At 44.5% G+C, this 15,007-nt stretch overlaps 1 protein-coding gene across 1 annotated transcript; it reads right to left on the bottom strand.

The window, feature by feature from the left end:
- Positions 1-1,940: 1,940 nt before the first annotated feature.
- On the bottom strand, positions 1,941-12,482 carry onecut3b (one cut homeobox 3b). Its single transcript, XM_053438533.1, has 2 exons — positions 11,402-12,482; positions 1,941-2,281 (listed from the first exon to the last, which is right to left on the bottom strand). Exons 1-2 carry the CDS (start codon positions 12,480-12,482, stop codon positions 1,941-1,943), a joined length of 1,422 nt encoding a protein of 473 aa, XP_053294508.1.
- Between the last annotated feature and the right edge of the window lie 2,525 nt (positions 12,483-15,007).

The raw sequence follows: 15,007 nt of genomic DNA on the forward strand, positions 1-15,007 counted from the left end.
CCCCTTCTTCCTTCTGTCTGCGTCTCCTCTCTAATATGATTATCTCCCGCTACAAGATGCTACACAACCAGTGGCTTAGCCCACGAAAGAAAGAAATAAAAAGGCATAGATAAAATGAGGCGCTTCTCATGGTAACCAAAACACACTATCAGCAGAGGAATGCAGTGACAGTCCAGTTCAAAGGGGGTCAAAGTTCAGAGATCAAGGAAGAGGTCCAGACGGTCCATCACACAGGTATTCACAAATATGCACAGTTAGTCACTTGTGGTATCTCCTCCTTGTCTGTGCATAGGATCAGTCTATGACGTGTTGATTCTTCTTCTTTTTTTTTCAATATTTAAGTTTTTTTACATTTGGTTGACAAGGTGCTTCTTTACATATAGTTTCAGCACAGCATAGCACAATAGTCACGAGAGAAACCATGTGTCTATGGTACTGATTTTACCCGCATCAATAGTAAGGAGGGAAAACGAAAAGAGAAAGTCACAACAGGAGGGGGATAGCAAGAGAGTAGATAAATAGAGAATAGATAAGACAAGAGAGAGATGAACTCAAAGACTATTTACAGACATTTTTCATTGTGTTTCACGCCGCGTCAATGTTTGGTTCTGAGGTATGGAACAGGCTACACGCCCGTATAGTGCTCGCAGTCTGAAAGTTGTAATGACGCAGGCCAGACACAGTGGGGCCCGTGGCGAAGGAGCGGGCCGCGCCTGTTCTCTGATTATCATAAAGAGGCAAACATCATTGGCACTCGGGATCCTATATTGTGACGTTTGACCTCTGCGTTTGGCCACTAGAACAGGGCAGACCCCCCCCCCCCCCCCTCCCCCCATTTACTCCCTACACTCCGGGACGACACCTTTTGGAACGTGGGGAGCGTCGTCCCAGTTTGATTGTTCTCCTCTTAACCTGAAATTACCCTCTCATGTGGCTACACGGGCTGTGGCCATGTGTAGCCATACAACAAGTCTTAAGAAATAAACATTCTTATATGTATAAAAGGATGTCTTGTGTGTTTGGTGTCTGCGGGGCTACACTTATGCTTGACTCGTAGTGTCCTACTAGAAATCTGCAGTGCAGGCTGTGATGTGGTGTGGGCCTGCCGGAGATGTGAGTTGAGACTACGGCAACAAGCTCTCAACATGTCCAGAGGTGGTTTGAACGGACAGCAGGTGGCGCTGTTACTCTGAAGTGGAGCAGGGGAATCACTGCAGAGGAATTACACCCCTGGATCACATGCAGGACGTGACCATTGCACACGCATGGCACACGCACGCAGTGATGCAGAGCTGCTAAATTGAAGTGTGTTTGTGTGTGTGTGTGTGTGTGTGTGTGTGTGGTAAGAGGGTCAAAAGGACCTAGCCAATTGACACACACACGCAGCTTTCAATCAGCCACAGTGCGTGTTACTGAAATGACGAGTGGTTGATCACGGCCCAACAGAAACATGTGCTGTCTGATTTCTGTCTGATTTGTGAAGAGCAACGTGCGGCGGTTAAAGGCTCCCTGTCTTAAAGCTACCGGTTCCTTGTCATGAGTGATTCTTTGGTGTGTTTAAAAACCTGACCCCCCCTCATCCTCCCCTTGCCAGGCCCACAGTGCGGTGTTTGAAGGTGGATGGATTTTCTTTGGTTTTCAGGTGGATTATTTTAAGCTAGTGGGTGGAAAGCTACTGGATCTTTGGTTTCAGGGGTCACAATTTGAGATGCATGTGAGGCCCCTACGAGAATAACATTCAAATTCATAGAAAAACACGAGGATTGAGAAGATCCGATTCATCTGCACAAGTCCTCAGCACTGTGAGCAGATGAATCAGATGATCTGAAATACACATTCTAAAGCGCTGCAGGATCAGAGTAGCAGCCCATTGCTTCAGTGAGAAACCCCCCATCCCCTCCATCCCCCGTGCATCCGTTCAACAATCTGTCCTGCCACCGTCAGGCCTTAGAAAACGTGGACGCAGAGGAGGTACCGGCTTGGATCTGTGAGTTGTTGTTTCCGTGAGGCGTGTGCATGTGGCCGTGCATCCCGTGGCCCAGCTCCTCTGTGCCCCAGCGGTCCGTACAGCGGCGGCGTGAGTTCATGAAGAAGTTGGAGACGGTGGTGAGCTCAAGGCCCAGCTGCTGGGAGATGGTGATCTGCATCTCCTTGGAGGGGCGGCGGTTCTCTCTGAAGATGGCTACCAAGGTGCGACGCTGCAGGTCGGTGAAGACCAGTCGCTGCTTCTTTGGCACCTGGCTACGCTCTCGTCCTCGGTCCTCCTCCTTACGTTTACATGCTGGAGAGAGAAGGGAGGGGGGGACAGGCAGAGGAGAGAAGACGGACAGAGAGGAGAGTTTTATTGCTACTGAGATATTCAAAGTTCCTGTAAGGTTACACAATAGAGCATATAGTGGAGAAACAAATGATGCAATATATGACAACATGGTCAGGTTTGGATGTTTTAGGGGCCTGATGATGACCTAAAGGAAAATAACAAAGACATTGAACTGAGTGAGGGAAGAATCAGAGGGTGAAACAGGATGCAAGATTGAATAGGAAAAATAATGAATGTTTAATGTTCTGTGAATTTTAATATTTAATTTAATTGGGTTTGATTACTTGCTCAAATGTAAAGTATGCCTATATCATGAGCTTATAAAGTGACATGTGAGGGGAGAGGATGGAGGCGACATAAAAGAGAGAGTGGAAAGTGAAAAGGCAGAAAGTAAAGCAAGATGTCGAAAACTGAGATATTTAATCATGAAATCTCACCTAGCCCAGTCTCCCCAAGCAGCTCCACCTTCAAAGAATAAAAGCGGCTTTTGCATAATTTAGCCTTTAAATTGTGTGCATTTTTGTAACATGTCCTTTTTTTCACACTTGGTATTAAAATACATCTGAAGCTTGCATGATAGTCGATTGGCTTTATCTTCTCTTCACTTTTAAATGTGGACTATAGGTGTTTGTCCACAGCAGCTTCAAACTGGTGAGAAAGCTCTTTGTGTCGGTGTGATCGAGTACACTCCAACATCGCAGATTCAAGACTCTGTTTGTTTCGATTTTTTGCACCTTAGAGACAAACTAATTAAATCATACGTTTTGCCACAAACATGAACTATACACTCACAATAAAGCTTGCGGATGCAAAATTGCATATTTTTGAGCAACTGAACTTCAGCATCCAGATTTCGAGCTCTCCTTTGATCAATTTCTTTATGTCCCCTGTCTGTCTACAACTTGCAAAAAAGGGGAGGATGATAATTTAAGATTCACGGTGCGGTGACATGAAGGGAAAACAGAGGTCAGTCTGTAGGCTGTGAAATCAATTTAAAAACTTACAGAGGGCACTAAGCCATAAGCAGATAGATATCAGTGATATAAAGTGGGTGGGTAATGGACCACAACTTACAAAACCACAACAAGCATCATTTTCAGTCAGTGCAATGGCCACAACATGGAGGAAGGACGAGTTAAATTGTTTATATTCTGTTTGAACTATTCAGTGTAATTTTACCCCGCACACAAATGTTCTTTATGTACAGAAGAGCACTTTTTAGAGCCTGCTGTGTACTTGTGGTGTGGCTACAGCAATGCAAAAAGGTTGTGGTGGCACATCATAATAATGCAATTAGAATCATAACGTACATGATTCTTGTTGTTGTGGGTTTTTTATACCGCCATGGTTGAATGCACTTATTTTAAGTGGCTTTGGATAAAAGAGTCGAGTAGATTAAGTGTTATGTTATGTAAGGTCATTTTGCTCAAGTTTCCAAGATGGAACAAGTGCGAGTATCACGTTTGTGTTAATAATGTTCCCACTTTTCATGTAAGCCATAGCAATATCCCATGTCAAGCAAAGGGGTAAATGTTGGCAAGAATTTGTTTTGTGCTATTTGAGCCATATTCACTATTTACCACGGGTTACACCTGACCTAGAGTGCTGATAGTTTGTCAAAACATACATTTGAGCTACATTTGCTATTTAACAAGTCCGCAACTTAAGGTTCACCTGCAGATTACAGATTGCTACATTACAAGTGGGCCACTTTGTCCATTTTGTCTGGGCCAAAAGGCCAGAGGTGCATCATCACTGCCTGAAGTGGCCCACTTCCGTATGATGACACATGGTACTCATCTTGGAATCACTGGGATCAAACCAAAGTGTGTATGGGTTTTTGATCCCTGCAGACTTGTAAAGTGTGCTGATTGTATATTTTAGTGTTGTATATTGTAATTCATTTATTCTATATTTTAATCGTCACTAAGAAACTACCTTCACTCTGTAATGATGAAATTCTCCTGGGGCTAAATGAGGCTATGGGGGGTAAATTGTTTTCACTGTGGGCCTGTGTGTTGAAACCGGAGGAGCGTGATGTGAAATGCTGATAAAGAAGCGCTCCTCCGTGCCTGGATGCACCGTCAGATGGCTCGGCTCCCCGGCTGTGGAGACTGGAGGGAGTCTGTTCTGTTCTGCTGCCCTAAAAAGCTGCAATGATCGATTTTCCGCGGTTTTCTCCCGAACACGTGGTCCAGTAATCAGGGCTCCCTTCCCCACCCGATCGATCCCCATCGATCCGCGAGACCCGAGGTGTGTGTGCGTGCGTGCATGCCTGTGTGTGTGTGTATGTGTGTGTGTGTGTGTGTGTGTGTGTGTGTGTGTGTGCGTGCGTGTGTGTGTGTTGGGTAATATAGCTCAAGAGCGCGCTTCGTGACAGACAGATAGAAATTGTTTATCTGTGGAAGAACAAAAGAGAGATGTGGCAGTCATCCAGTCTGAGAGCTCTGGAGGAGGACACAACGATGTCTCTCATCTGTGACCCTGGTTGTTTTTTATTTGGGGCTATTAAGAATGGAGAAAAGTGTGCGTGTGCACGAGGTATGGTCTGTGGGCGTGCCTGAGACAAATAAACAAAGTCCTGATGTGTTGGTGCACATGTGTGGAGGAGGAAAAGGTGGGGGGGAGATGAAGGGGAAGAGAGGGAATAAAGCTGGCTCCTGTGTGGAGGTGGTGTATGCAAATGATTGATGACTTTACAGCAGGTTTAGACAACAGCAGTAAACAGATTTGACTGTGAGTGGGCAGTGTGTGTGGGGGGGGGGGGGGATCAATATAAATGTGCACATGTGTATGCATGCATGCCTGTGTGTGAGCGTGCATGTGTTTGAATTGCCATTGTTCATGCTTTGTTACTGCAAGCAAAGCATAATTACAGGACGCCCCCCCCCCACACACACACACCTCCACCCCCAACGGCAGCACATGGAGGTGACGTGTTTGTCCCTGCAGCAGAGCCTCCACTGATACATCACTCCATCCCTCGTCGACTTCTTCAACTCCGCTTGTTTTTCTCAATTGTTTTAATTTGCCCTCAGATTGATAGCCCCCCATATTGATTGATCTGCACCTCAGAACCATTTCATGGAACGTTTATTCAATTGGTTCAGGCCCAGCCATGCCAGAATCTCCTCACGGCTCTTTAAGTGCTGTCTCCAACCCAACTCAATACTCCCTAATGTAATGACTGAATGCTAGTGCTAATATAGTGATAATTTAATATGTAATGCCTGTTTTCGAACAACTCGCGCTACCGGCCATTTTACAATGCCAACACCACTCCGGTTCTCCTCCATCAGCCCGAGTGCGGCTCCGTGGCTCGGAGGCCTCCACAGCAGCACTAACCAAGTGAAGCCAGGGGAGTTAGCAGAAGGCCTGCGAACCTGCATGGTCAATACATATCGCAGATAATCAATAGGTCCATATCAAATGAGAGTCCTCTGGCCCCGTGGACATCCCCAGCAATGAATAGGACCAGGGGGAAGGGCAAAGAGGGAGCTGCTCATTAAAGACACCCCTCAGGAGACGAGCAGCACACGTTTGTGGGCTATCTTTAGGTGCCTCATTACCAAATGAGCGTTTCTGAAGAGACAAGGCAGGGGACGACTCTGCGGTCTCAAGTGGCACTTGCTCACGTCGCCTCTTTCATACGCCCCTGGTGTCAACGATGCTAAAGGTATCAGCCAACTGCCACTTTGCTTAATCTCGACCTCTTGTGGGTCCAAAGATTAACTCGCTGGCTGTGCAGCGTGTTAAGTTGCACTCGTGGCTCCTTTTAAGAGCAGCTCTGCTTTATCACTTAAATGGCTGCCATTGTACTGACCGTGCACTTACATGTGAAGACGAGTGGGTGGATTTTTTTTTTTTTGTGCCTGTTATTGCAGCACATGTCAGTATGTGAGAGGAATTTATAACCAAAAGCAAAACCCACTGGTGTTCATTCAGTATGTTTCATGTTTCCTCAAACTAGTTTGATTAGCGAATAGCAAATTCAAAACTACATGTATTGCTGCCCTTTAATTGAAAAACAAAAAATGTACATGCAAAATGTTGTTCTTTACCAGAAACAAGAGTGCTATAATCATTGAAATGTCCATTATCACTGACTCCAGATCAACAGACTTGTTCACATATCTTTCCCTCTTCAACATATGAGTTTGAATGCAAAACATATATTTTTGTTGATGAGAGGAGGCCTTTAACTTTCATTTCCTCACACTCGCAGTCAAGAATAACAACAGTTGATTATAGCTACAGTGTGTAACAGGCGGAATTACACAACAACAGGACCAGGAACTCGAGCTCGGCCATCTTTCTTTGAGAGTTTGTGAATGTCACATGGCAGCGGGATGTCATTTAAAGTGTCTCGTTCACGTTAAACACACATGAAACTGAGATGTGGGCAATTAAACAATTAACAATTAACAATTAAAGAAAACAGAAAAGGTTAAAAGGTGTGTGGGTGTGTGTACAGATGACACAGGAGGGGAGGGATGTTGGGGGGGGGGGAGAGAGAGAGGAGGGTGGCAGACGGTGAACTAACCGCACCGTGCTGCTGCTAGTGGTAGTCGACGCCTGGACGGAGGGATGAGATCGGGCTTTGTGTGCGGTGAGACGGGCCCTCTCCCGCCCTGGACGGACTACTGCAGGCGAGAAACAGTTTGGCGTCAATCACACCCCTCAGATGGATACGGTTATTGATTCAATTGATCATATTATAGGCCCATTCATAGATGGGAAGTTTAAAAAAAAAAGAAGAAAAAAAAGACGCTCGAACTGCCCCCCCCCCCCCCCCCCCTCCTCCACACCCGCATTACAAGAACACACAGCAGCGGTGACAGCAAAGCGTCCCTTCAGCCTTAAAACACTCCCCATTGACCAGGATCGGGTTATTTGAAAGCTTTCGTTTCTTTGTCGATGTAAAGCCTGTGTTGTCGTGTTGAGACGAGTGATGGGCAGCTGCACAGTCTGTCACATGCACACCTACAGTCTATAAAACCTCCGCTGATCCATACTTCCCCCCCCTGTCTGCTCTGTTTAACACGGAAATCACAAAATATTATTATTACGTTTCCCCAAAGAGAGCACAAGCTTCTGTCAGACATGCGGAGTTTCGACTTTTTTAACGAATCTCGTAAAAACTAGTTTCTGAAACGCCTCAAACAATTGATAAAAGTGTGATATTAAACAAAATATGCATTTTGTCTCAACAGGCTGCTGATGCGGTCGATTTATACAGGGATTTAAATGCGACGTATTTTAAATTTGTTAAAATCTTCTTTTCGGAAAAATATTCGTGGGATCTTTCATTTGCGGAGAATGGTGACAACAATGTTTGGCTGAAATACAAAGAAATGTGAGGCCTGGGCGGAATACCAACAGCTTGCTTTCTGAAATATGAACGTAAGCCCGTGTGAAGCCATACAAAAACTAATAAAAATTCAAATTGTTTATTCTAATTATAATTTTCATTTATAAAATTTGTAAAACAACTCTCTTTAAATAAATGAAAACTGGATTTTTATGATATAATGTTAAAATGAGGCTCAAATGCTAAAATAAATTCAGCCTTTATGAACTGTCTATATGTCTGTGTTTATGTCAATAAAGTCTCTCCTATAGAACTATAGACTGTATAATATAACAATTAAACCATTTCCTGTGTGATAAATTTCCCCTTGAGGATAATAAAGTTAAAATTGGAAAATGTTTTAACACTAAACTGTGTGAGACATGAAGGTATAGTTAACCGATGTTTTATAAAACAAAGTGAGGCTGTTATCATTAAGATAAGATGCATGGTTGTTATCTCATATCTTGGATGAATCTGTGGTTCTTGGTCATTTAGTGCCACAAATATCTTATTTCATTAGGTGCATGACATAAAACGATGTTTCAAATGTTTGGCGGGAGGTTGTTTGACAGTGTGTATATGCTTCTGCATGTCAACCTTGTTCACTGAGTTTGTTAAAAAGTATGTAGATTGTATAGGTCGTGTCATGGTAACACTTATTTACTGAGCGTGCTGTGTGCCAGTGTGATGGCTATGCAAGATGAGGTATGCCAGTTGCAGAGACAGGGATGACCAGAGAGCAGCGATGAAATCACGGTGGAAGGCAGAGGATCTGCTTTGCTGGTTCAGAGCCAGAAGAGCCAGAAGGGGGGAGGCAGGGAGGGAGGGAAGGAGAGAGAGTGAGAGAGAGAGTGAGAGAGAGAGAGAGAGAGAGAGAGAGAGAGAGAGATAGAGAGAATGAGAGAGCCGAAGAGAGCAGAGGAGAGGAAATCAATACCGATTCAGAACGAGTCAGATAAGCCTGAACAATGTATAGTGCAGACACACTCTATAACCCAGTCACACACACATATGTGCATGTGGAACCACTCACACAGACACACACACACACACACACACACACACACACACGTGTTTGCATGCCTCCATAAAGACATATTACAATCCCCATAAAGCATAGCAACCTTTAAAATCAAATGACATCACAACCTTGGATTGCTTTAAGGATTCGCTGACATGAGCAGAAAACACTCATTACTACAACTCGATAGGCAACTGGATGCTCTGATGCTCTTTGTCTACTGTAAGATGCTCTTCACATGTTGGTGTTAACACATCAGCTTCCCTGCCCTGCAAGTTTCACTATAAATATTACAACCTCCTTGCAGCAAATTCCCAGATAGGTTTGTTTTCTTGCTTTGTGTTCTGATGTGAGTTTTCAGCTGTGTAAGTCTACACTATCCCCACATGATGTCAGATCTGTGCTATCGGTATTTCACAGGATGTTTGGGGTGTAAACAGTGTTCCTCAAAACCACTTACACGCCCTCAGCCGTGTTGTTTAGGCAGCGATACCATGGTGTGTGGTCCTCCACTGTTAACCACAGATCTGACTTTGCTTACCTAGAAGATGCTGTTACATGCGCTAACACTACCACTCTCTCTCCTCCCCCCTCTCCTTCTCCCTTATACTTATCAATTATTAAGGTCGGTATTGATCCTTTCACTACCCTGCCTCTATCTGGCTGTTCACACAAAGCCCAAACCTGCCTGCCCTCACTCAATCAATGGCATCTCCCCAGCTTTTCCAGCTCTTTTTCCACATGCCAGTTTAGCTTTTTTTCACTTTTGCACTTAAGCAGCGGGTGCCGATGGAAGTTTTGTACATCCCTATTTGGTCCATTTGAAATCTTCAGAAAACATGAGGAGCGGCAGACTGGCATTAATCTTTCATGGCACAAGCAAGTTTGATGGGCAATCAAAGATGGAGCTGGTATAAGAGAGAGAGAGAGACAGAGAGAGACAGAGAGAGACAGAGGGAGAGAGAGGGAGCAGGAAGGGGCGGAAAATGGCTGTGTGCATTGTTTGACTTTATAAAACATGTTCCCATCGCCCTCCTGCTAATTGTTTGGCTTTTGATATTTTCAAGCCCAACAACCTGCCGGCCTGTTGCCAGGTTAACCAGTAAAAAAAATTGGGATGTTTTTTTCATATGCTTGCGAGAGAGAGGGAGAGAAAGAAAAACAGAGAGGGAGAGCACCAAGGAGAGGAAGAGAAGGGGGTTGGGAAGGGGAAACAGCCATATTGATCTCCTATGTGCAAAGCCAGGCAAACACTGAAAGGACGGAGCTACACTATTAATGACACTCACAGCCTTGGCTTCTAATCCCTATCTATCTATCTATCTATCTATCTATCTATCTATCTATCTATCTATCTATCTATCTATCTATCTATCTATCTATCTATCTATCCTTCTATCTATTTGTCTATTTATCTATCTATCTACAAAGTGTGGCTGTTCTCCAAAATAAGAGCTTGAATTAAGAGATGAATCAAATGCAAAACATCACGATTGCATGTTTACGTGTTAACTTAATAATTTATCTATCAATCTATCTATTTACTCATTTGACATTTATTCTTCTTCTGAGTTTTGAGTGAAAATTTGAGTTAATGTTTTACTACTCCTCATCATCAAGGTTTTAGTTTTTTTAGCATCTAAAATATAATAAAAAACTCAAACCTTCTGTATATTCTCTTGTCCATATACCTTGTCCCTGTAACCAATCCCAGTCCCAGTTACAATCAATATGTCATCACAACTGTTCATGGAGCTTAACGTTGCCTTGAAACAGATCCAGGGATCATTGGCTGGGTTGGACTTACATTTTCAATAACACAACCTGTGTCTTTTAGTAGATTTTTAATCTGCAATTGCAATAGATGCGTCATCCATCAATTCAGTGACATTCTGCTGATATTTGAAGTCACATTTTAATTTTGTCTCCACTGACAACGCATGTGGAGGACGCGTCTGCCCGTGCGTAAAACCCTCACACTATAGTAATAAGTTGGAGCGATCATACAGAGACTAAATTTAGAGCTTTTACACCAGAGTACTAAATGAAAAGCCGGAGAGACCGTGAGGTTATTGCGTCTTCCAGCTCCGATACGAGTATCGATCCGTGTGCCACATTTAAAAGGGAGAGTGGGAACTGGCGTATTGATCAGGCAGCCTGGGGTCACCCCGTTTCTCCTGCGCGCAACTGGTTGGCCCAGTGGTCGCACCACCGCCGCGGCTGTGTTTATGGTCCGACAGAGAGAGACAGGGGGGGAGAGCGAAGGCGTTGAGGGAGGGCAACTATTTCGAGGTTTATTGTGAATCAATGGCGATTTGCTATGTGACGATCAAAAATATAGACCTACGATTTTAGACAACAACGGCCCGCTTAAACGCAAATGTACACGCCCAAAGCAGTCATAAACATCACTGGTCTCCAGAGATCTAAATGAACTACAATTAAACCCGCTCTCCTGTTATGTTTTGTAAAGACTTGTTTGTTTCGGGTTGTAGGAAACAGAGAGGGAGTTCATTTCAGTGGTGAAGCTGCTCTGCCTCTGTGCCCTTTATTTTGCCCGGTGGAGCTGTCCGTGGTGCTGAATCTTTTAGACACCTGCTTTAGTTCCTGGTTATAGTTTAAAAAACAACGTTGGGAGGGGCTGGCTGTTACTTAAGACTGATTATGTGTAATGTGAAATATTAATTAAGAGAGGGAAGTATCTTACCGGCGAGCCGGAGAGCAGACATCCGCTGAAACTCGGGCTCCTGCAGCCACTTCCACATCCTCCTGAAGGTCTCCCGGCCTGACTTGAGCTTACTCCAGGGTTTGGGGTTCCTTAGGAGATCTGAGAGGGTCCCCTGCGACCGGCTCAAGATCCTCTGGGCGAATATGGCCTGCGGGATGGAGTAACGCTTCAACTCGGCCGTTATCCTCTGAGCTACCTCCTTTGTGTTGATCTCCTCCGCTTGGACGTTCGAGCCTGCTACTCCCTGGCCGGCTCCGTGGCCGTGCCTATCCCGGTCCCCGAGCATCACCGCGCCGTTCACCTGGGAGTGGAGATGACTGTGCGGGTGGTGGTGCATGCCGTTGAGGTTGGAGATCATGCTGTGGCCGTGACCGCCTAAACTCCTCGCCAGGTGATCTTGGTCACTTCGGGACAGCATGGAGGCGTGGGACTCAAAACCTGTCACCGGAGAGATCATCTTTGTTTCGGCGGAGAGGTGCGCACTCGGACCGTATGCCGAAAGCGGCTGCTGGGAGTTGTGCAAAGAGCCCAGCCCGCTAGAGAGAGGGGATAGCGAGCCGTGGCCCATTCCAGAAACGGACATCTCCTTGGGGTAGTGACTGTACAAGTTGCCCATGGAGGCGAGCCCCCGGTGGTCCTCCCGCATCAGCGTGAAGCTGCCGCTGACGTTCCCGGCAGAGAGTCGTTGATGAGCGGCAGCGTGGTGGTGCGAGTGCGGGTGGTGAAACTTATCCGAGACGGTGGATATTGGAGGTAGATGCTGCAGGGGCGTCAGGGTGGTGTACGTGTTGCTGAGGCTCATCCCGTTTTCGCACATGCTGATGGACGGGTGCAGGTGACCGGAGAGCCCGGACGGGTCTGTCCGGTAATCCCCGCCGGAGCCATCCATGAGCGAGCCCATGCCTGTGACCATGGCTGACCGTGCGCCGGGCGCGTGCGAGACCAGATTCCTGGTATTGGAGCTTGGGGACGGAGACGGCCGTGCGTGATGAGAGCTCATGAGGTCTCCCACCTGGGAGTGCGAGGAGACGCTGTGAATGTTCTCCATGGTGAGCTCCATGGCTGAAACGATATATTTCCCCCCAGTCCCACCCTCCCCACCCTCTCCCCCTGTCTCTCGCTCCTGTCTCTCACTCAGCGACGCGCGCTCTCGCTCTTAACCCTCTAACCCTCCTGGAGCGATAAAATTACGTTCGAACGCCAATCCATTGATTAAAAATTCCCCGATCAATCCGATGCGGTGGAGATATTGGTTCTCTTGTTCCGATGCAGCATCAGAACCGAACGACTCCGCGGCGTCTTTGCGCTTTATGCGTTCATGTGGACGGGAGCTCTCCAGGGCGATATCTCATCTCTGGACCAACAGCGCTTCCACTAGGAGCAGGCTGAGCCACGTGTCAGAGACAAGGGAGCGCGCCTCTGTGTATTTAAAATGTGGGGCGGGTACGAGCAGGGGATTCTTAATAGTTTTCCTTCACCTGGATGAAAACGAGCTGGAACCAACGTCCCACTTTGGATGTTTCACAGTTGGAACCCATCCTGTATTTACATTTTAGTTCTGAGAGAAGTGAAATCCTCGTGCACATTTATACCTGAGCGTGTGCATGTGTGCATGTCAAGCTGCCTGTGAACGTGTGACAGAAACAGACAGGTGATGATGGCCCGTATGCGTCGCGAATTTTGGGCTAAAATAAAGTCAGCATCAGTTTCCGAACGCAGGAGTTCCTTACAGATAAACTTTGTTTTCCCACGGACTGTATGGTTTTGCATTTATGCGCTTAGTGATAAACCTGATCGAAGTATTGATTGACAGAGATTAATGACGTGGTGCAGGCCGGTTAGAGAGAGGGGGGAGGCAGGAGGTCACAAAGTTAGGATCCCAGACGCAGCAGACTTGAAAGGACACTGACGCGCTGGTTTGGTTCACTTGAAGTTTACCAAGACCGGATACCAGCCTCAGTTTGTGGTTGAATCCTCACAGAGTTTATTCAGGCCTCACAAAATAATATTTAGTAAGTCAATATGGTACAATTTTTTTTGAATATACAACAAAATGATTAACTCTCGAGATTTGGTATCAATTTATTATATTTATTATTATTCAATATTAGTATTGTTGTTTTGTTTTAGATATAGGTTACTATAGGTTTAAAAGAATAAATAAACGAGCAAGACGATGGATACGTCTTATGAGGCAATTTTGTCATTTTGGAGTGTGTGCTGAATCAATAATTTTGATATCTGAAATTATAGTAGACTAGGCCAATACCATTAATACTGCTATCCATTATAATAATAATAATAATAACAATGGTAAGGATTTTAATGATATAAACAACATTACCTTTTACTGACATTTATATTATTGATATGTGTTATTTCTCTTAAAGGCTTATTTACTTTTTTTGCACTTTGTAAGCTCTGTTTTTAAAAAGTCCTATATAAATTAAGTTTATTGCTATTATTATTACTTGTTGTAAACTACATTTGCTGTTTGTAATTTTGCACCCGGTCACATGCTCAGTAGTTTTGCTGTGATCAGTGTGCTCACAAACAAACAAAAACAAACGGACACACATCAGCACCGAGCTCAGTGCCTGTGATTGATGCACGTAACAACCGCTCACTTCTCACGGCAACATTTTTATCTTATTGTCTGAGTGTGTGTGTGTGTGTGTTTGTGTGTGTGTCTGTGTGTGTCTCTGTGTGTGTGTGTGTGTGTGTGTGTGTGTGTGTGTGCAGGAAGGAAAACTGAGGAGCTTTAAACCAGTTGTGTCGATTCGTTTCGTCAATAGTCTGTTTGTCTTTTTTATTTCATTGCTGTTTAAAAGGTTCTCGTTTATTTAATTTTTTGGACAAATAAGGAAATAATTGAAAAGAGAGAACAACAATTATTTCACTACGTAGGCTAGTATTAAGTTAGATTATTAAACATTAAGGGGGAATTGCAGATTCTGTCTTTGACTCAAAGGTCAACAAAATACAAAAATAGAGCTTTGAAAAAACACGTTTTGAAACTTACAACCAATACGTTGAGATACATTTACACTGTGCAAACATGAAGCAATGTAATATTTACCTGCAGAAGTTTAACAGCACCATATTACCTTCTTTTTTTTATTCAAAATTGCAATTTTCGAATAAAATCTTGAATTAAATCATTATAATGTTATTTATTCATTCACAGGTTATTATTTAAGTCCTCGTGGTTTTTAGGAAATAAAGAACATTAGTCAGGAGAAACGGAAACACACACACGCGCTCGTTATGTATTGAATCCTCTGTGAGCTATAGGCCTCACGTCCTCCCACACAAAATACTCCCAAAATATACAAAACAGAACTCAATGCTCTTATCACAGCTTCTTTAATTTTATTTGCTAGATTTTATTCACAAATATAAATATTGTCATGCGCCAAACACCATTTTACCGAAGTGCAGCCCATAAATTAAAGAGGGACATTTACACAGACTGTTATTTCTGGATGTCATAAAGCTCCGTGATTAAGCTGTTTCCCCTAAAGTTCAGAAATTGATCGCTGCGTTCGATATATTGATCATCGATTCCTTCATTCCCACTCGGCG

The sequence above is a fragment of the Pleuronectes platessa genome, chromosome 13, assembly GCF_947347685.1.
Source record: "Pleuronectes platessa chromosome 13, fPlePla1.1, whole genome shotgun sequence".
Lineage (NCBI taxonomy): Eukaryota > Metazoa > Chordata > Actinopteri > Pleuronectiformes > Pleuronectidae > Pleuronectes > Pleuronectes platessa.